The sequence below is a fragment of the Muntiacus reevesi genome, chromosome 7 (assembly GCF_963930625.1).
Source record: "Muntiacus reevesi chromosome 7, mMunRee1.1, whole genome shotgun sequence".
In the NCBI taxonomy this organism is placed as follows: domain Eukaryota; kingdom Metazoa; phylum Chordata; class Mammalia; order Artiodactyla; family Cervidae; genus Muntiacus; species Muntiacus reevesi.
In genome coordinates, this window is record NC_089255.1 from 29,098,194 (window position 1) to 29,118,407 (window position 20,214).

General features: G+C 41.8%; 1 protein-coding gene across 2 annotated transcripts in view; it reads right to left on the reverse strand.

Moving 5' to 3' along the window:
- Positions 1 to 558: 558 nt before the first annotated feature.
- The window catches only part of SCG5 (secretogranin V), a 56,002-nt gene continuing 36,346 nt past the window's right edge, over positions 559 to 20,214 (reverse strand). Inside the window, exons 3-6 of one of the 2 annotated variants that reach the window (XM_065941029.1) lie at positions 18,169 to 18,318; positions 13,875 to 13,984; positions 6,687 to 6,740; positions 559 to 923 (exon numbers count right to left, since the gene is read on the reverse strand). In XM_065941029.1, coding sequence (XP_065797101.1) covers positions 828 to 923; positions 6,687 to 6,740; positions 13,875 to 13,984; positions 18,169 to 18,318 — 410 coding nt within the window. In that variant the 3' untranslated portion in view covers positions 559 to 827. Of the gene's footprint in view, positions 924 to 6,686; positions 6,741 to 13,874; positions 13,988 to 18,168; positions 18,319 to 20,214 lie in introns of both variants that reach the window. The other variant, XM_065941028.1, reaches the window with a different exon arrangement.

Genomic DNA, 20,214 nt, shown 5'->3' on the forward strand with positions numbered 1-20,214 from the left:
CCCCCCGACCCAGAGCCCAGCTCTGTGCCTGACACATCATAGAAACCCAAAGTCTGCTGAATCAGTAAAACAACTCAGAGTCAGTTGACCTTGGCCCCTATTTGTTGACTGTGCCACTTTCAGCTTTTCATGGAAGCTGAGTCTCAGTCCCACCATCTGTAAAATGGGAATGATAATACTGACTCCATATTTACTTCACAGTATTATTGTTAAAATAAGATCATATTTGAGAGTTTGTCCTAGTAAGCAAAGAAATCATTCTTATAATGCTCTAAATTTAATTTTTTAATTAATTTTTTTAATTTTAAAAATTTAGAGCCTCAAATTTAAAAAAATTCACATACCTGTGCTTGCACATTTATTAAGATTACCCAAGTGAAATGTGTCGGCTCCTCCTCCTGGATACCGTCTCCTTTACTGGTGTGTAACAATTGCATAAGGGCTGACTGAACTGCATAATAAAAATCAAATGCCAGCTTTTTATAGGCCTGGCCAAAATAGTGCTACCCAAAACACCATTTTAAATTGCAAGAAATCAGAGGACATTTCATTCATTTGCTTTTTATTGTTGTTGACACATACACTTCAATTTTAATGCTCATTGCAGATCCACATTTAAAGGGGGGAAAAGGCTCTTACCCTAATTTAGCAGAAAGCAGAGCTATCGGCATGAAGGACAACACAATACCAAAATACGTTTGCTTTTCGTCCATACTTATCTAAATTAGAAACATGCTTCCCTTCACAGGGTCTCTAACAACACACGGGCAGAAGCAGTACCAAGGTGGTCTAGCAGGTCACATGAATTTCCACACTGCGTCGTCACTTTACTCTGCGTCCTTATCTTCATCTGAAAAATGGGGGACTGACTTCTTTGCAACAACATTGTCCAGTCTCTGTCCTTGTAGATATGGATTGACACTCTGAAAAATATATAATGGTTTATTATCGCACGTGAATACCAGATACAGACATCTCACAGAAGAGGTGAACGAGAACTCTTTCTCACCTGTCGGGTTAACTAGGTACCAGTGGAGCCTGCCACCTACCAAATGATGGCTTCGGTGCACGAATCAGTGCCTCAGTGGCCAGGGAAACACTGACTGACAGATGCGTCTAATTATGTCTTCACACAACTGTTTCACACAACTCATTATCAGGTGCAGCTTGGTCCCACTCCCTTTTTTGGAATAAAGATTTGAAGTGAACCAGCTAATAAACCCTCACTATTAACAGATACAAAGCCTCACATGAAACAGAATTAAATCATTTGACAAGAAGAATGTTCTAAAGAAGAGGACGGAATGGAGCCAAATGGGAAGAGTGGTCAGAGATTACCTGCTGCTGTGACTGACTCTTCCAAAGCAGCCTTCCACTTAAAGAGGACTCATCAAGGGCTCTAGTTTTCACTGTCACCTTCTCTCAGTCAAATTCAAAAGACGAAGGAAAGGAAATTATACAGAAAGCTTCTGTATTTATTATTACTTTTTAGGATGTATAAAATTGTGATATTTTCTTTTTAAATTTTTTTATTGTAGTATAGCTGATTAACAATTTAGCTTCAGGTGTACGGCAAATACATCTATCCACTCTTTTTTTTTTTTTAAAGATTCTCTTCCCATATAGGCCATTACAGAGTACCGAGTGGAGCTTCCTGTGCTATAGAGCAGGTTCTTACTAGTTACTTATTTTATATATAGTAATGTGTATAGTGAAAATTGCTCAGTCATGTCCAATCCTTTGTGACCCCATAGACTATACAATCCATGGAATTCTCCAGGCCAGAATACTGGAGTGGGTAGCCATTCCCTTCTCCAGGGGATCCTCCTGGACCCAGGTCTCCCACATTGCAGGCGGATTCTTTACCAGCTGAGCCAGCAGGGAAGCATCAGGTGTATATGTCAGTCCCAATTTATTCTGACTCCCCCTTAGTCCCTGGTAACTGTAAGTTTGTTTTCTACATCTGTGATTCCAAACTACAGAGGTATTACCTCATCGGTCAGAATGGTCATCAAAAATCTACAAACACTAAATGCTGGAGAGGATGTGGGGAAAAGGGAACCCTCCTACACTGTTGATAGGAATGTAAATTGGTACATCCACTATGGAGAACAGTATGGAGGTTCCTTAAAAAAACTAAAAATAGAACTATCATATGATCCAGCAATCTACTGTTGGGCATATACCCAGAGAAAAGCATAATTTGAAAAGATACATGCACTCCAAAGTTCATTGCAGCACTATTTACAATAGCAGGACATGGAAGCAACCTAAACAACAGAGGAATGGATAAAGATGTGGTACATATATACAATGGAATATTATTTAGCTATAAAAAAGAACAAAATAATGCCATTTGCAGCAACATGGAAGAACCTAAAGATTGTCATACTGAGTGAAGCAAATCAGACACATAAAGACAAATGACACATGATATTGCTTATATGTGGAATCAAAAAAAAAAGAGTGCAAATGAACTTATTTACATAACTCCTTTATTATTGACTCAAGACTTCACTGTCTGAAATTCTTTTCAGCTGTTGGTATTCTGAATGAGTCAATGTTTTCCCATTCCTTCATTATTTTATATCTATTTTCTGAGGTTTGGATTTGAACTAGGAATTGGAGTTTTATAACAGTATTTAGCAAGCAGACAAAAATTCAAGTTTTGAAAGGTATTTGTTTATTGATGTTGTCTTCCAATAACTAAACACAAATATAAGAAAGAAACTGTAGTTGCGATATATCTGCAATCCTGTGGCACCTCTAAGCCCCACGGATGAATGGAGGCATTTCACAAGGGGTCTGTCTTGCCCACGGGACATTGTCTGCTATGACTTTTGAGCAGACATTCTCCTAAACAGATATTTAAAAATGTACTTCCACATTCTGATAGGTAAAAGTATGAATGATGAAAGGTCCAACTTATACTGCAAAAATGCATCATAAACAAGCTGAGAATTACAAAGTTCGCAATGTTCTCATTGATCTGAAAAGTGGTATGTCACCAAATAACAGTACTTTGCTGGGAAGCATCTTTAAAATATTTTGAATAACTACTTTTTTATATTAGGAATTGTCAACTAGAATGGCCTGGCTTAACCCAGAGAATCATTTCAGAATCTCTGGATAGGTGGAGCACATATGGACTGAAAAAGCATATTCAGTACTATGAATATTTTTTATTTTTTTCTTAGCAAAAATATATTCTGAAATTTCTAACATGTTTAAAAGGATATGACATATTCATTTAAAAATATTTTTCTAAGCTATGTTCTTTAATGTGATTTTGGAGCATTTAAAAAAAATTGATACTGACATATAGCTGATTAACAATGATGTGATAGTATTTCAGGTGGTGAGCAAAGGCATACATATACATGTATTCCTTCATGATAGTCATGTTTATCAAATACAGGAATAAAGGGCTGACAAACTCTTTAAATAAGATAAATAGCAGATCTCAAATATTGACAAGATATCTCCTAAGAATTAAAAATTTGAAGCCATTTAAAAGGTCATTTATTGACCTTTCCTTCTTGAAGCAACTAGGAATTCAACTGGATTTGAGCAAATTTAGAAAGCTACATAAAACCACCCAAGGCTCTGTTGTAATTCTGGGGAGAAGCCATCCTGGTAAGGGACTGTCATGAGAGCAAGTCCTTCTGCCCAGACCTAGGCCATAGCAAATGAAGCAGGCAATGAAGGAACTGAATTAATGAAGAAGTAAAAGGAGCAATCACTTGAAGTTCTTTGATAAATGTCTGAGTACTGTTCCTACATACAAGGCTAATAATAATGATGACGTGTGTGCATACTCCATTTCTCAGTTGTGTCTGACTTTTTGGTGATCCAATGGACTGTAGCCTGCAAGGCTCCTCTGTTCATGGGATTTCCCAGGCAAGAACACTGGAGTGGGTTGTCACTTCCTCCTTCAGGGGATCTTCCTGACCCAGGGATTGAATCTTCGTCTCCTGCATCAGCAGGCATATTTTTTTTTTACCACTGAGCCACCAGGGAAGGCCAATAGTGATGATACTTGGTTTTAAATACCTTCTGAAGAACTCAAGGCACTTAGACATTTACCTTCTCCCTTGGGTGAGAGATTGGGTAGGTTACATAGTTGCTATTTCACAACTGACAGAACCATTGGGATTGGACCCCTGCCTCTGATGACCTTTGGAAACCCAAAGCAGATGCTGAGTTTCACTGGAGAAAGCCCTGATTTTTCATAACAGCAAGCCCATAATTTCTTCATATTGATTTGCATACTGGAGGGAGCAGTCAAAGTCATCAATCAAGATGGGAACATGATCTGAGGTCTGAAGACAAGGGAGGTAAGTTCTGTTTCTCCTCCAGACCTGAGAGGGCCCTGGTTTATGACATGGGCATGGATCTTTGTAGATATCTGAGAATAGGAAGAACTTGATACCTTTGGGTCAAAGTGACCCTATTTTCATAAATTCTCAGCCTTTCCTATGTGGAGTAAGATGAAGCCAAAGCAAAAACCTTTATAACATGTGTCCTAGCCAAACTGACTTTTGGTCATCACTGGTCTCATACAAAAATGACCTAAATCATGCCCTGCAGTCATCAACCAAGGCAGGCCAGGAGGAATAGTGAGCCAGGAAGTAGAGACAATTAAAGCTTCATGCTAAGATGCCCATTTCAGTATGGTCACTGTTCTTATTTGGAAATGTCCTTATTGTACCATGGGGAGATATTCAAGCCATCTTACTGGTAAATTATATGTATTCTGAGCTCCTGGAATAGAATTTCTCAATGTTCTCTCAAGACCACATTACAACCTTCAGACCTTCCCTGCCACCATCTACCACTGGAGACTGTAATCATCCAAGAGAAATCTCTGAATAACCCGATTAACTCTCTGAACATCTGTTTCCAAAGCAAAACTTTGCTTCTTGAATAGAAAACTGGCCATGGGTCTTCTGTATTTTGTCAGGCAGCACAGGGGCTGCCTTTCTGCTTTGGGGGCCTGAAGAATTAATGCTGAGTCCAGAAAACCTACACCTCTTCAAGCATTCTGACTAGATTTGGGAAAACTATTCAGAAAGGCCACAATGACCACTGTCCAAACTCCCCAGTTTTGCCAGGATCCAGGTACTTCCTATTATAAATACATAGTCAGGGGCCTTGCGTGTATGGTTTGGCTTGTATATTTTAACTAAGATGGTTACTATCTGGCAGCATTTTACTATGGAATAAGCAGACTCTAACTTTTAAAATCTGATTTAAGAAAAGAAAAAAAGCAGGGGGGACTTCTCTGGTGGTCTGGCGATTGAGGCTCCATGCTGCCAATGTTGTAGGCAGAAGTGGGTTGTGGGAGGGGCGCAGGTTCGATGCCTGGGGGGGGAACTAAGATCCCACACGCTGTTCAGTGCTGCCAAAATTTTGCTTTTAAATGGCAGGTGGCCAGGCACTTTTGTCTAAAAAGGTACCAACCACCGGCCACTTGTTCAGTCTCAATACCATCAAATACATTGAAGCCCAGAGTCAAGTGACATCAGCTTTGAAAGAGGAATCACTGTAGTGGCTAAATGAACAACGCCTAGGGCAGCCCTGGGATGGTGAATAACTAGCCCTGCAAATTCTAGTCAGTAAACAAATAAAATGGATCTAGTAGATTTTTACATCCATCTGGCTGGACCAAGAAAAAAAGTATGCAGAAGGAATGAGATTTGTTCATGTCATCTTTTGCCCCTACACTACTTCAAAATTATTGCCTGGAGCAGGCAGTTCAACACTTCCTGGTTCTTGGTTCGAGTTTTTATGTAATTGATGCGAATGGATATGTGGCCTATAGATCCTTTGAGGAAGGATATACACTCCTGTACTCCCCACATCCCTATCTACACCCATGGGTGAGATGCAATTGGCTTTTTGTGGTGCAATGATGGTGGTGGATTTGCCACAAAACTTACTGTGCCAGATGAATAACCAAAAAGGACCTACTGCATAGCACAGGGAAGTCTGCTCAGTGTTATCTGGCAGCCTAGATGGGAGTCGAGTTTGGGGAAGAATGAATACATGTATATGTATGACTGAGTCCCTTTGTTGTCCATCTGAAACAATCACAACATTGTATAGTAACGCCTGTACTCCAATACAAATTAAAATAAAAGTTAAAAAAAATTAAGCTTGTCCAGTGGGAAAGGATGGGGGAAGAAATGGGAGGAAGGGATAGTTAGGGAGTTTGGGAAGGTCATGTACACATTACTATATTTAAAATGAATAACCAACAAGGACCTACTGTATAGCACATGGAACTCTGCTCAGTGTTATGTGGCAGCCTGGATGGGAGGGGAGTTTCAGGCAGAATGGATACATGTATACCTATGGCTGAGTCCCTCTGCTGTCTACCTGGCACTATCACAACATTGTACAGTAAGGGCTATACTCCGATACAAAATAAAAAGATTAAAAAAGAACGTGGTGTGCCACTAAAAATTGCATGCTAAAGCCTGGAGAAGACATCACAGAAACCAAGGGCAGACTTTCTAGGCACGGTTCCTGTCACCAGGGACCATTGTTCAGCCTCGCCCCCGTGCAGGACTGTACGTGTAAGGACTCTGCTACTTTCTGACCCCCCAAGGGTGACAGCCTGTCAACTGCCCCACTCAGAAAGCTCTCGGCACCCCCCAGCCTCACAGCCAGTCAGACGTTACCCTCCGCTTGCGTCTCTGTCCTCCCTTCATCTTCTCATAAAGGAGCTTCTTGTTCTGGAGTCGAGAGAAAAGAAAACACAAATGCAGAAGTATGGATCACATTTGGTCAATGGCTATCATATCCTTGGTGTGTCCCCCTGGATATTTGCATACACATATTTTGGAAACAAAACCAGATGAAAGGAGTGTCGTGTCAGAAAGATAGACCACAAGAGAAAAGCTGGTGTTGTGCAGCTTTTAATAAAGTTCTCTGCGATGCCCCAAGGCACACCCATGTCATCAGCAATCATATAAATCAGAAAATACGACATTCTAACACACAAGTGGCATTGGAGACCCATCTCCTCACTTTGAACAGCCTTTGTTTAAAGCAAACAGTTTTATCTTATTTTACTTGAGTATCTAACTCCCTTTTTATGAGCTGTACACATAAACTGTTCTCTAGAGGAGTGTCTGACTATTAGCAACAATCCTCTATGTAAATAAACGAGACATCCGACTTCTGCAACCCTTCCCCTTGTGGCTTGAGTCAGTGTCCCCAGTCAAGACAATCGGAAAACCATTCGGTCTATAACATTTTTAATAGAGTGAACCTTTTAAAAACTGCCAAAAATCTTCTTGGCAGAAGAAAAGCTATGTTGCTGAGGGGGGTGCAGGACAGGCACTGTTACCACAGTTTGTATAAGTGTTTCCACATATTTCTGGATTTCAAACACATAGTGGATTTAAAATGAGCTCTAGAATATCACATGCATGTTGAATATATTTCCCTTCTATTGGGATTATAAGAGACAGGACACTTAACCTGAAGAGAGGAAATGGGGAATTGGGGGCGTTCTCAAGTTGTTCACTTTTTAAAAAAAATTTTTTATCAGAAGGGAGATAATATATAAAAGAGGTGATTCATCTTACTCTAAAATACCCTGACATTGATTTTTTAAAAGAAGAAGATGACAGAGTTCTGGTAAGGAACAAGTTTATACAACCCTTGTATCTTCTGAGCTGTTTGGATATCAAGTTCTTTTTTTCATGGTAGATTTGGAAATGAAAATGACAAATACCAAGAACGAGATCAGAATTTTCATGTTCATTAAAATCTACTCCACCCACAATTTACAATGTGTATCTCTTGCCCAACCTCAACTATGCACTGAGGCCGTGCCAGAGCGTCAAGGAGCCTACACAGCCCCAAAGATCGGTCCTGGCCGCAGCCTGAAGCTCATGCTCACGTGGAGAATTGATGAGTTTCATCTCAGAAGGGAGAAAAGTACAGATCATTCACTCGAGGAATGAGGGTACTGCTGTAAGGCTCATTCCTGCTGTCTGTGCTTGCCTTTCTGTAGATGGAACAATTCCTGGTGAAAGAGAAGGTCCTGGGAATTCATGCCAAAGCTGGGGAGAGGGGTCGGGAGATAGGGGACCAGGAAAGAGGCTTCTGTGCATCACTGGGATCAGCTGCCTGAGCGGGAAGGAGGGCACAGGGCCCTCGAGCTGGTACCATGGGGTGGGACAGCCAGCCAGCCACGGTTGAGGTCCACTGTGCCACCAGCAGGGTAAAGACAGCAGCATCTTAGTTACTCCCCTTCAGAAGGCCAGGGTTATACTCATAAGAGCCTTCATTCAAAGAGAAAAGGAAAGGTACTGAAGCCTTCCTCTCAAAGATGGCCCCTGTGTTTCCCTAAGAGTGCAGGTTAGGATGAGCCAGATGCCTTCCCACCCCTGCCTGCCAGTGACCTTGGCATTCCTGATGAGCCCTGCTATTGTATGGATTTGAAGGCAGGGATTGACAGGTCTCCTATGGGTGAAAGAAGTACACAAAGCCAATGAGAAGAGACCAGCTCCCCTCCTGACATCCATTCCCTGTAGATAGGGTGGGGAGGGGGAGCAGTGAGCCTGTTTTCCATGTGAGTAGCAGGTCTGAGTTCACAAAGAGGGCTTTCCATTGTGCCATCAAGATTTTGGACAACTGCCCAGATCTTGGTTTCAAATTCCACTCCTAAATGGAACCAGGAAGGCTTCTTGGAGAAATGTCTGATTCCAGAGCTAGGGCAGGGAAAATACAAGGATGAATGCAGTTGGGATATCTAATTGGGCCAGAAAGTAAGGACGTGCTCAAAAAGTGATGAGACATGGTGAAAGGAAAGAAAAGCCAGCCTGCAGAGACTCCCGCTGGCTAAATCTAGGACAGTTTGAACAGCAAAATAAATAATAGTAGGAAACAATGAATCTATACTGATAAAAATTTTTTTTAAAAATGGGGGAACAGGGGAAACTCTTGCTTAGAATAGAATACCAACCAAGAAATGCTGAAAGAATAGTAACGTTTTAAAATAAATCACTATTTTAAAACTACCATAGTTATCATCATTCTGGTGAGTGCCATCAGCAGATATTAAAATTGTTAGTTGAAAGTGTAACAGGGACAGAATACTTATACAGTCTTGAAGTAAATCCCCAACATAGGTAGCATATTAAAAAGCAGAGACATTACTTTGATAACAAAGGTCCATCTAGTCAAGGCTATGGTTTTTCCAGTGGTCATGTATGGATGTGAGAGTTGGACTGTGAAGAAAGCTGAGGGCCGAAAAATTGATGCTTTTGAACTGTGGTGTTAGAGAAGTCTCTTGAGAGTCCCTTGGACTGCAAGGAGATCCAACCAGTCCATCCTAAAGGAGATCAGTCCTGAGTGTTCATTGGAAGGACTGATGCTGAAGCTGAAACTCCAATACTTTGGCCACCTGATGCGAAGAGTTGACTCATTGGAAAAGACCCTGATGCTGGGAGGGATTGGGGGCAGGAGGAGAAGGGGACGACAGAGGATGAGATGGCTGGATGGCATCACCGACTCGATGGACATGAGTTTGAGTAAACTCCGGGAGTTGGTGATGGATAGGGAGGCCTGGTGTGCTGGGATTCATGGGGTCACAAAGAGTTGGACACGACTGAGTGACTGAACTGAACTGAAGTAAATCCCCACAGATTAATTATTAATTTCAAAGGGAAAAATAGTAACTTTACACTGGAGAAAACTGGCAGACACCACTTTGCCCAGGTCACCACCAATTCTGGGATAAACTGGCTTCAGGCATTTCCTGAGGAGAACACTAAGAACATATCAGAAAGGCACAGCTCATGACTGAGGACATGGAAACATGAGAGAAACCCAAACTGAAGAGCATCTGACTCTTCAGACACAATGAGGGCGTGAAAGCCAGAGAGAGGCAGAGGGTCCTGTGTCTCATTTCTCCCATGGCTCAGGTTCAAGGTTCAGTTCAGCTGCATCCGGTTAAGGAGGGAGCCTCTGGTCACCCAGGCTGCTGGTGAAAAGATGTGAAAAGCACTTGGAAAGGAGAAACATTTGCTTTTCAAGACAACTTCGTCCTAAGTGAGTATCACTCAGTAGCGAATGTGTGAAGGAGGGGTTGGCTGGCATCTATGGGAGCCAGCCTTTGTCTATGGCAGCTCCAGGTGACATATCATCTGAAAGACAACCAGTTGTAGACAGGACTCAACAGAACCACTGTACAGGACACACTATGAGCGCTGAACCATGGAAAGAGGAATTTACCCAGTTTTTAGAGAACTCCTAGAGTCCAGTGTTCTGGTTCAAATCCCAGTTCTGTCGATGATCAGCTCCGTGGGGTTAGGCAGGCCTTTTAAACTCCCTCTTCATGCATCCCTGCTTAGTTGCTTTAGTCGTGTCCGACTCTTTGCGACCCTATGGACTGGAGCCCACCAGGCTCCTCTGTCCATGGGATTCTCCAGGCAAGAATACTGGAGCAAGCTGCCGTGTCCCCTTCCAGGGAATTTTCCAACCCAGGGATCAAACCTGCATTTCTTACGTCTCCTGCATTGGCAGGTGAGTTCCTTTCCACTAGTGCCACCCGGGAAGCCCTTAAACTCCCTAAGCCTGTATTTTCTCATCTGTAAAATGAGCATGATAGGGAAGGCAGGCTGAATGAAATTAATTCACGTATTTAGCACAGTGTCTGGCACACAGTATGTGCTCAACAAATATGACTACTTACTGTCTTATTACAAAATACAATGACTATTGTCATCTTTGTATTCCCATCACCTAATGCAGGGCCTGGAAGGTATATGATATGCATTTAATAAATGTGTCTTGATGCATTAACAAAGAGAGAGAAATGCGGGAAATTAGACAGACGCTGATACTTATGTGAATCACTACTCAAGACTCAACTGAGCTCCAGCTAATGTCAAACACAGGGAAACATTACTAGCTAAAAAAAAGAAAAAAAGGAATCAGGATCTTGTGTGTAGCTCTCTTGTGAAAGATGATCCCTTTGCTAACTTAAAAGACAGTGGAGCTTGAGACCATCATTCTTTATAAATGCTGAAGAAAGCTTGGGGACCCCAGCTTAGAAAAGCAAGACAGACTCAATTCATACTTCCACATGAAGTGGAACGCATGCTTGCCTGCTAGGTGGTAATGAGCAAATAAATGAAGGAAACAAGTTTAAACAGAGAGGAAGGTGTGTAAGCATTCTTCCTGCTCATTGATCTGTCATAGTCCTAAACTTCTAATCTTTAGCTCCGATGTAGACAATGAACGGCAGTGACTCAAAGAAAAGAAGTCAGTATTGAAAGGAGGCAAAAACAATGAGATGGTGGCTGGCTTCATATCGGAGTGCTGGGAGTGAGTGGAACACGATGAGAGAAGTCTGTAACAATTTTCTAGAAGGGGGGAGGAAAGTTGGCAAGAGAGAAGTTTGCATCTCTCTCACATCCTCAGTTGGGTTCTCTGCCCTCACTCAGACTGTCCTCCATCTTTGCCTTGCACCTGCCCCTCATTTCCAGACTAGCAGTCACGCAAGGTAGATGTGTCACCCTAGAATCCAGTGCTCCCCCCTTTTAGCACCTTCGGCATCCTCAATGGTTACTATACAATTGGCCATGTGAGTCCTCAGTCCTGGAAGCCTTCCTTGACTATTTTCTTTCATCTCCCCCAGTAACTGCACCTGGCAGAGCTTGATCAGGAAGCTGATCTGTGCTGAGGTAGGTTCATTTTAATTACATGCAATTTATCCCAAGTTGGTAAGCTCATTGAAACCAATATCATGTCAATGACTGTTGTATATCGAGCACCTAGCCCAGTGCCTGGAACACAGCAGACTCTGTCTGGTCCCTTGCTTCTGTTAGGTAGCACTTTTGCCCATCTCTTGTAGATTCCTTCTTAGTGCTCCTCTATGATCTACTCTTTCCTATTCTTCCTCTGCTCCTTTCTTTCCCTCCTACCTCCCTCTCTTTCTTCCTTTCTTTTTTAAAAAATTTCCTCAGAGGAAAAGTTCATACCATCAATTTCTTAACAAACCTAACATAGCTCTTTTTACCTTCTCATGCTATGTTTATGCCATATACCAAACCTAGTCAGTTCCCTAGTTCCCTTTGAAATGTCTTGGATTCTTATTGCTTTAGTGAGATTCACTTAAATTCTCTGTGTTCACAGCTTTCATAACTAGAATTATCTCCTTTATTTTTTTTCCCACCTTTAGTTTCTTCTCTCTACATCTCCTCCTTCCCTATGCCACCAGAATAACTTTTATAGAAGACTTTCATGATTTTAGCCTCCTATTCAAGAAACTACAGATGGTTGCCTATGTAATTCAACATGTTTAAACCCTGCTAGTAGGCTTCAGGATGGCTCTGCAAATTCTCCCTAACTGCTTATGAAAAAGAAGAGAAATAGAATAATGCATATTGGAGGAAGCAAAATTAACTTAGAGGGCATTGTTGCTTTGTCATTTTAAGGCAGGAAACATGTGCATGTTGACAGGAGAGGGAATCAAACTCAGTGCTTGGATGATGGAAAAAATGGAAGTGGTCATTAATGAGGAGGGACCTCTCTCTCTAAAACAATGTAAAAAGGAAGAGAGAGAGTTCAGTTCTGAGACCACAGTATTCCCAGTGAAGTAGGTAGCAAGTTGGCTGCCAGTGATGGAGACCTATAGCTGTAGATAGGCTGAGGCAGTTAGGAGTATCTGCTCATTCCTCATTCACTCACTCCTTCCACAGGTGTATTGACCACCTCTGTATATGTGAACTAAGCCTCCTTAGTAGTTTTCCACTTTGCTCACATGGCTTCTGCATTTGATTACATCATCCAAACCACAGGAAAACAGATCTAACTCCATTCAATTGTGATCTTGTTCGATTCATTATTCCAGCTAGTTGGTATCTTCTTGAATCCCAACTCTGTCATTCAGGGTTCTCCCTTCCAACTTTGTGTCTTTCTTTGAGAATCTGATAAGCATATGCTCTATAGCTTTTACTACAAACATTTATAAAAATGTGGAGTGGGATATCGCTAAGACACAGAGGATACATGTGAAATTGCTCTCCCTCTTGACATGGACTCTTTAATAAGCTCCCTTTTGGTGATGTTTTCCTGCCTAGGTTGTAACTCTCCACCTCTTCCAACAGGATATCATGAAAGAGCTCATCAAATACTTTGCTAAAGTCTAAAAGCACCATGCTCACTTCATTTCCCTCATCAAGCTGGAAAGTAAATGAATAATGCTGGCAAGTGGAAGAATATAATTAGATCGACAAAGCTTGTTTTCAGCAAACCTGTGCCAAGTGGTCATGATTTCTCCTTCCAAGTGCGTATAAACAATTTCCTTAACTGGCAGTTATAGGTTCTTGCCATTGATGTCAAGTTCACTGCCACATATTTTGGAATTTTTCTTCTCTTTCCATAAAGCAGAACTGTATGTCTGTTTCTCAGTTTCTGGCATGGTTTTCCTTTAGTTCTGCAGAGATCACTTCCCTCAGTCTAGGGGGGAAATCTGCAAATTTTCTTAGTATCCTTTTTTTTAAAACAGAAGTTTCATATACTTCCTATAAGAGGTGAATGAAACACTGGTGAGGTTTTAGGACGTATTATGACACAGACTATGGAGCAGACCAGAGTAGAACCCTCTTGAGATTAGAGCTGATGAGATTGGTTCAGGTCACTGACTCTTCAAATGGGTTGGTATATTGTGCTCTAGGCAGTGAGTGTGGTTTGGAATTAAAAGTCCCTCTCAACTAGAGATTTCTGGAAAAAAAATCAGAGTCTAAACAATTTTCCTTCTCTCTCCCCACCCATATTGTTTCTCTCTGCCATCAGTACCTTCAGAGTACCAGAGTATAGGACCTACTAGCAATTAAGATTGGACTTACCCACTTGCCCAAGCCTGGATAGTCATGTTCTGGATCAAAAAGGTGCTGGTGTAACTGGAATTCTCGACTGAACTCTGCTGTGTCAGGGGTGTTTTCTAGACATCCATCATCTACTGCAAACAACAAAAGGTTTTTGAGGAACAGCCAAGGATCTATTGTTATTCTAAGAGTTAATTTATTAAAAACAACTAGACATCCAAAGGTCAGAATGTATTCACATCAGTCATTCTAAATCAATATCCTTCTGGGATTTGCTCATCCCAGATTCCCATTCCTCTCCTACCCATGGCAGAGAATGGTTGGCTGCTCACCAAACCCACTTCCCATTCCCCATCGGCACATGGCTAATTTCCCAGCCTTGCTATGCAATCAGGTGGAGTCATATGCCTGGGTTTGTGCTGATGGAATGTGGGCAGAAGTGATGTATTCCACCTCCAAGCCTGGCCCATAAAAACCCTCTAGAGGACCCCCTCTCTTGCTCTCCCAACCCCACCCTCACCCCCAGCATCTGTTGGTCTGCTTGCTACATGTTGCCGACCAGGGCAACTGTGGATGTCAAGTGCAAAGATGAAAGATGGCAATCTGGGTTGCTGAACCATCCACCTCCACAACACCCTCACCCATCTCTGGCACGACTTCACACAAATAAGAAATAAACTTCTATTGTGTTAAGCCAGTGCTATTTTTTATCTGTCATAACAGCAATTATTTCCTTTACTGTTATACTTCCATTCCACATGACTTACTCTGTTTTCTCTTGGGTGGCTCTTTAGAAATGATTTTGGTTTCTTGGAGAAAATCCATTATATAAGAAAAATAATTATTAGATAGAACTTGATGGTGTGTGTTGTAGTGGTAACAGGGTAAGCCTGGAGTCAGAAAGACAGACCTGAGCTCAGGGTTCAAATCTTAGCTCAGGAGTGATAGACAGGTTTAGTTCCTTCAGAGAGTTAACTTAGTCTAAGTTCATTTATTCACCTATGAGATGAGAATAATCAAATCCCTACCTTTCAGAGTAGCTATAGGGAATAGAGATGATCATATAGAGAGCATCTGGCACATAATAGGTTTCCTCTATGTTTTAGTTCCCTTCTCACCATCTCTCTTTAAATGACAGTTCTTATTATCAATGCTCTTTGAAATAAAGCATGTCTTCCATTCAAACACAGAAAAAGGTTATCCCTCTCGGCTGTTGCTTTTACCTAAGCCCTGTCATTACAAGACACAGTGCTCTGAAACTGAGTCCTTTTTTTCCTGTCTCTAACGTGCTTTATAGACAACAGCTTTAAAAGGGCGGGGGTGGGGAGGGGGTGGGGGAGTTTGGGAGGGTGGTTTGCGCAGGACTAGGAAAATGAAAGAGGCTTCCTTTCAAAGGGAGAGTGAAGCATCAAAGTCAATGCTAAAAGGGGTCTAACACAATCAGGCAGGTAGTCGGTCTCTTGAGACTGCTCTGACGCCTACCAGCAGCTTTCAGCATCCCGTCTCTCAGCCCTCAGCAGCAGGAAGCTTGGGAGGAAAGCACTCGCATTTGGAAAAAACCCTAATGTGACTCTAGCATGGCTCCCCACTTCTCACTGAACTGATTATCTGATTTCTTCATCTAGAGCAATTAACGTGAAGGAAAGGGAGAACAGAGCAAAAGAGGTCAGGCAGTCTGCACATGGCAGCTTTACAACCTCTTCCTAATTGTTTCTCGAGTACCCCTGAGTGGGCCCAAACTGAGGTGTAGAGATAGAGCCCTGTGGCTCTGGGAACCGAAGGTGTCTGGAGCCTGAAAATGCTCCCTGGGATTCACATCCCTGAGGCCCAGGACAGGCTGTGTTTGCTGCTCTACCGGGGTGAGTGAGCCATGATTCAGAGGTGAGTGTGGCTTAGGGAGGGAAGTGAAGGTTATTCTTGGATGGCTGGACTATGCGGTGTCATGATTCTCAATGAGGCATGTCTCAAGCAATTTCTTACAAATAATGGCTAAATTTAGCAAGTGAGTTTTTTCTAGAATACAGATTATGGTAGAACAAAGAGGGAGAAGTATGTTAGCTTAATGAAAAGGCAGGGAGGGAAGGGGCAGATAATGGCAGACAAGAAAGGGCCTGGGAGCTGGGTTTTTATCCAACTCTATCCACCAGCCAGGATTGCTCCATCTCAGAGCTCCTAAGTGCTACTGATTAGGGCTTGATTACATAGATCTCTACACTACTTGTTTCAAGGATTAGCTAGGACTACACTGAACGCTTTTTTAAGGCACTGACTATGTCTTCATTTTACAGATGAAGAAACTGAGGCCCGAGGAAGTAAACTGACACGCTGTAATGAGGACTAGATAGCAGATCTGTTAGCTCAAAGTCTGGCTCTCCTTCCATTCTCCTCTAACAGCAGTTCTCCAAACTTCAGTATGCTCCAGAATCACAGGAAAGGCAGCTTAAAATACAGATTTCTGCATCCTACCCCCAGGGTTTCTGTTTCACTGGACAGAGGAGCCTGGTGGGCCACATACAGTTCATGGGGTCACAAAGAGTTGGACATGACTAAGCAACTAACATTTTACTTTTTTATTTTTACCCCCAGGGCTTCTAATTCAATAACTCTGGAATAGGGGTGAAGATCTGCCTTTCCAATAAGTCTCCAGGTAATGCTGATACTGCCAGGACTACATTTTAAGAACCATTGTCCGATATGATATTGAATCAGTTGAACCAAATCCCCATGGAGACTGTTACTCTTTAGACTCCAAACTGGTCTTTCTTCCTGCTCATCCAAAGCCTCACAGGCAAGTGAAATGTGGCTGAATCACTGGTTCTGTTCAGTGATTTAGATTTTCCTACAGTCCTGGGCCAGCATCCCCACACTGGTTTGGGTACATCCAACTATTTTGGTTGTCCCATACCAGGATGGAGGCTCTGTCCTCCATGGGAAACAGAGACCTCACCTATCTTTCAGAGGGAACCTCTTTCAAAGAGAGCCTGTATTGTGTTTAAGAAAAGCTGAGTACCAATACTGTCAGAATTTTCAGAGCAAGGCAGCATGTCTTAGTGGTTGGGTTCATGGTCCTGAATCAGATAGACCCAAGTTTGAGTCTTGGCTCAGTTACTTGTTACATAAATAACCTTGAGCAAGCTATTTTGGAAGCTTCAGGTTCATTATATGTAAAGTAAGGATAATAAATACTAAGTGTAGTGTTAGTCATTCAGTCGTGTCCGACTGTTAGTGACCCCATGTAGCCCGCCAGGTTCCTCTGTCCATGTAACTCTCCAGGCAAGAATACTGGAGTGGGCTGCCGTTTCCTTCTCCAGGGATCTTCCCGACCTAGGGATCGAACCTGGGCCTCCTGCATTGCAGGTAGATTCTTTACCATCTGAGCCACCAGGGGGAAGCCCAGTAAATACTAATATTATTACTATTGGGCTGGAGGGAAAAGACTACTCTGGTTGCTTACTAGTGGCAAAGCTATTTACAATCTGGATGATATTTAATGAGTCCTTACTCTATGTGAGGTGATGTGCCAAGTGCTTAACATGGATAAATTCATTTAATACCCCAATAACCCCCATTTTGCATATAAGGAAGCTGAGATGCAAGTCATTTATTAACTTGTTTGAGGTCACATCTCCTGACCTGGGGTTTGAATTCAGGTAGTCCTCTGTCTGGAGCAACTGCTCTGAACCAGCAAAGTAAGTTGCTCAAAGCCCAGCATAAGCTCACTCACCATTCATCCTCTTTGGTACTGGAGGGTAGGAAATTGGGAGCAATGCATGAACAGCAAGGAAGGTTTCAGCCTACTTCCTTAACCAACTTACCTTCCTGCGTCCCCTCTCTCTCATGCCACCTCCCAACTCCCAAAGAAATATTTCAGGATAGACACTCACTGGTTACAACATAGTTGAAGTGTGATTGTCAAGAGAAGTGAGGAAAACGAATGGGCATGGATCATCCACAAAGGAAACAAGTTCCAAAGTGGGCAGCAACTGCACCAAAGAAGAGGCAAAAAAGAGAAAGCCCTCTCTTTTATTAAAAAAAGAAGCACATGCAGAAAAGAGCATCACTTCCCAAAGAGGGAGAGAGAAGATGAAGCCTTGGCAAGAGAGGCCTCTGCAGGTGTATCTGAACCCCAGAACTCACCAGGAGTTCTAGAATCAACTTCCTTTTCCAATCCACCTACAAATAAATACACAGGGGCTCATAGGACTAGAAATACTTTTTCTCTGAGCATATGCAGCCAATGTTAGCATTTTTAATTTCCTCCCAAAGCTCCTACCTTTCATGGGAACCCAGGAGCGTGCCCACTAATGCCCACTACCTGTTTTTCCAACGGGGCAGGGGTTTGGAGGGTCTGGGTAGCCCTGGTCCTCACTGAAGTCCTTAGGAATGTTGTCACCGGTCAACTCTGCCACGATGTTTGGGATGTTGCCAAAGGGACCCAAGTGTTGCAGACCTTCATGAGCTCCACCTGCCAGGAAATCAGAAGTAGATCATTTTGGGGCAATGCCATTCATTTCAACTACGATTTATTCAGGCACACCAGACAAGCAAAGTACTGTGTTCTATGCTGTGGAGAGAGAAAAGGAAATACAATAGTTCCTGCCATTAGGGGGTTAAAGTTTTCATTGTGGAAACAGGCACAAACTGCACAAATACCATTTCCACTTAGGGCACACTGCATATGTGCTATAGCGGACATGTTAAAATACAGTACTTGGAACAGCGTAGAGGGGGGCTTTATTAGGCTGATCGGATGGGAGGGCTTTTGGACAAGCTGGAGCTTGAGCGGCACTGGCACAGATGGCTGGACTTTGCAAGTTCGGCACCAGGCTCAGGGAAGAGACAAGGATGCAACTGGCAGCCAGATAAAAGGACAGGCTGAATGACAACCAGTTACCCACAAAAGGGAGATGAAGAAAATATTTGACCTTCTCCCATTCGAGATCAACCACTTAAAATTGGGTGTATTTATTTCAATCTTTTCTCCTCTGTGCATCTTTTTCTATCCATTTGTTCGTTTTTCATTTACTATTAAAGCATGTGGCTCACGGTCTCTAGCCCCATGATTATAAATGACTATGTAGTCTTCAATCCAGTGGTTCTACCACAACATATTAATCATTCCCCCATTGTGGGATGTTTAGTGTTTCCCAATTTGCTCTTAGGCATTTAATTTTTTCCATATTTTGGATTAGTTTTCCTCAGGAAAGATTCCCAGAAGTCAAATTACTGGGTCAAAGGCTATAAATATTTTTATGACTCTTTATATTATATTGCCAAACTGTTTTCCAGAAAGGAGGTACCAATTTATAAAATATCAACAAAATCTGAGAATTCCATATTTATACATTTTAACCAGTATTGGGTTTTACCAAAATAAAGTTTTATGCTTTCTTTGCTAATTTTAAAGGCTTTTAGAAAAATTACTGTTTCGTTTTGAATGTCTTTGATTACTAGCTCAGTCGAATTTTTTCCATGTTTATTTACCCGATTTAATTTCTTTTCTGTGAGTTGTCTGTTTATGCTCTTGGAATTTTAGTGTTTCTCTTATCAACTGGCAAGAACATTTTACCTAATAAAGGTATCAAGTCTGTGGCCATTACATTTCCTGCAAACACTTTCCATGTTGTCTGACTGACTTCCGGTCATTATATTTGTAATAGTTTGCTAACATAGGTTTGCTGTTGTTATCCTTCATGATCTCCTCTCACCTTCTAAACTTACAAAACTATTGGCCTTTCACAAAAGTACTTTCAATATTTAGATATCTCAGTTTTCTATTTTTAAAATTAACTCTTTGGTACAGCCACTATGGAAACACTGTTGAGGTTCCTGAAAAAATGAAAAACAGAACTGCCATGTGATCAAGCAATGCAACTGGGTATTTATCCAAAGAAAATGAAAACACTAATTCAAAAAGATATATGCAGTCCAATATTCATTGCAGCATTATTTACAATAGCCAAGATATGAAAGCAACTGAATGAATCAACAGATGAATGGATAAAGAAGACGTGTGTGTGTGTGTGCATGTATATATACATATATATATATAGAGAGAGAACATCAGTTAGTGGAATATTACTCAGCCATATGACAACATGGATGGACCCGGAGGGTATTAAACTAAGTGAAATACTATATGCTCTCACCTGTATATGAAATCTCAAAAACAAAACAAATGAAGAAAATAACAAAATAGAAACAGATTCAGATACAGAGAGCAAACTAGTAGTTGCCAGAGGGGAATGGGGGTGGCAAGGGGTTAAATGAAAGTAGAGGAAGGGAATTACACAAACTGCAGTTATAAAATAAGTCAAAGGAATATACAGCACAAGGAATATAGTCAATAGTATTATAATAA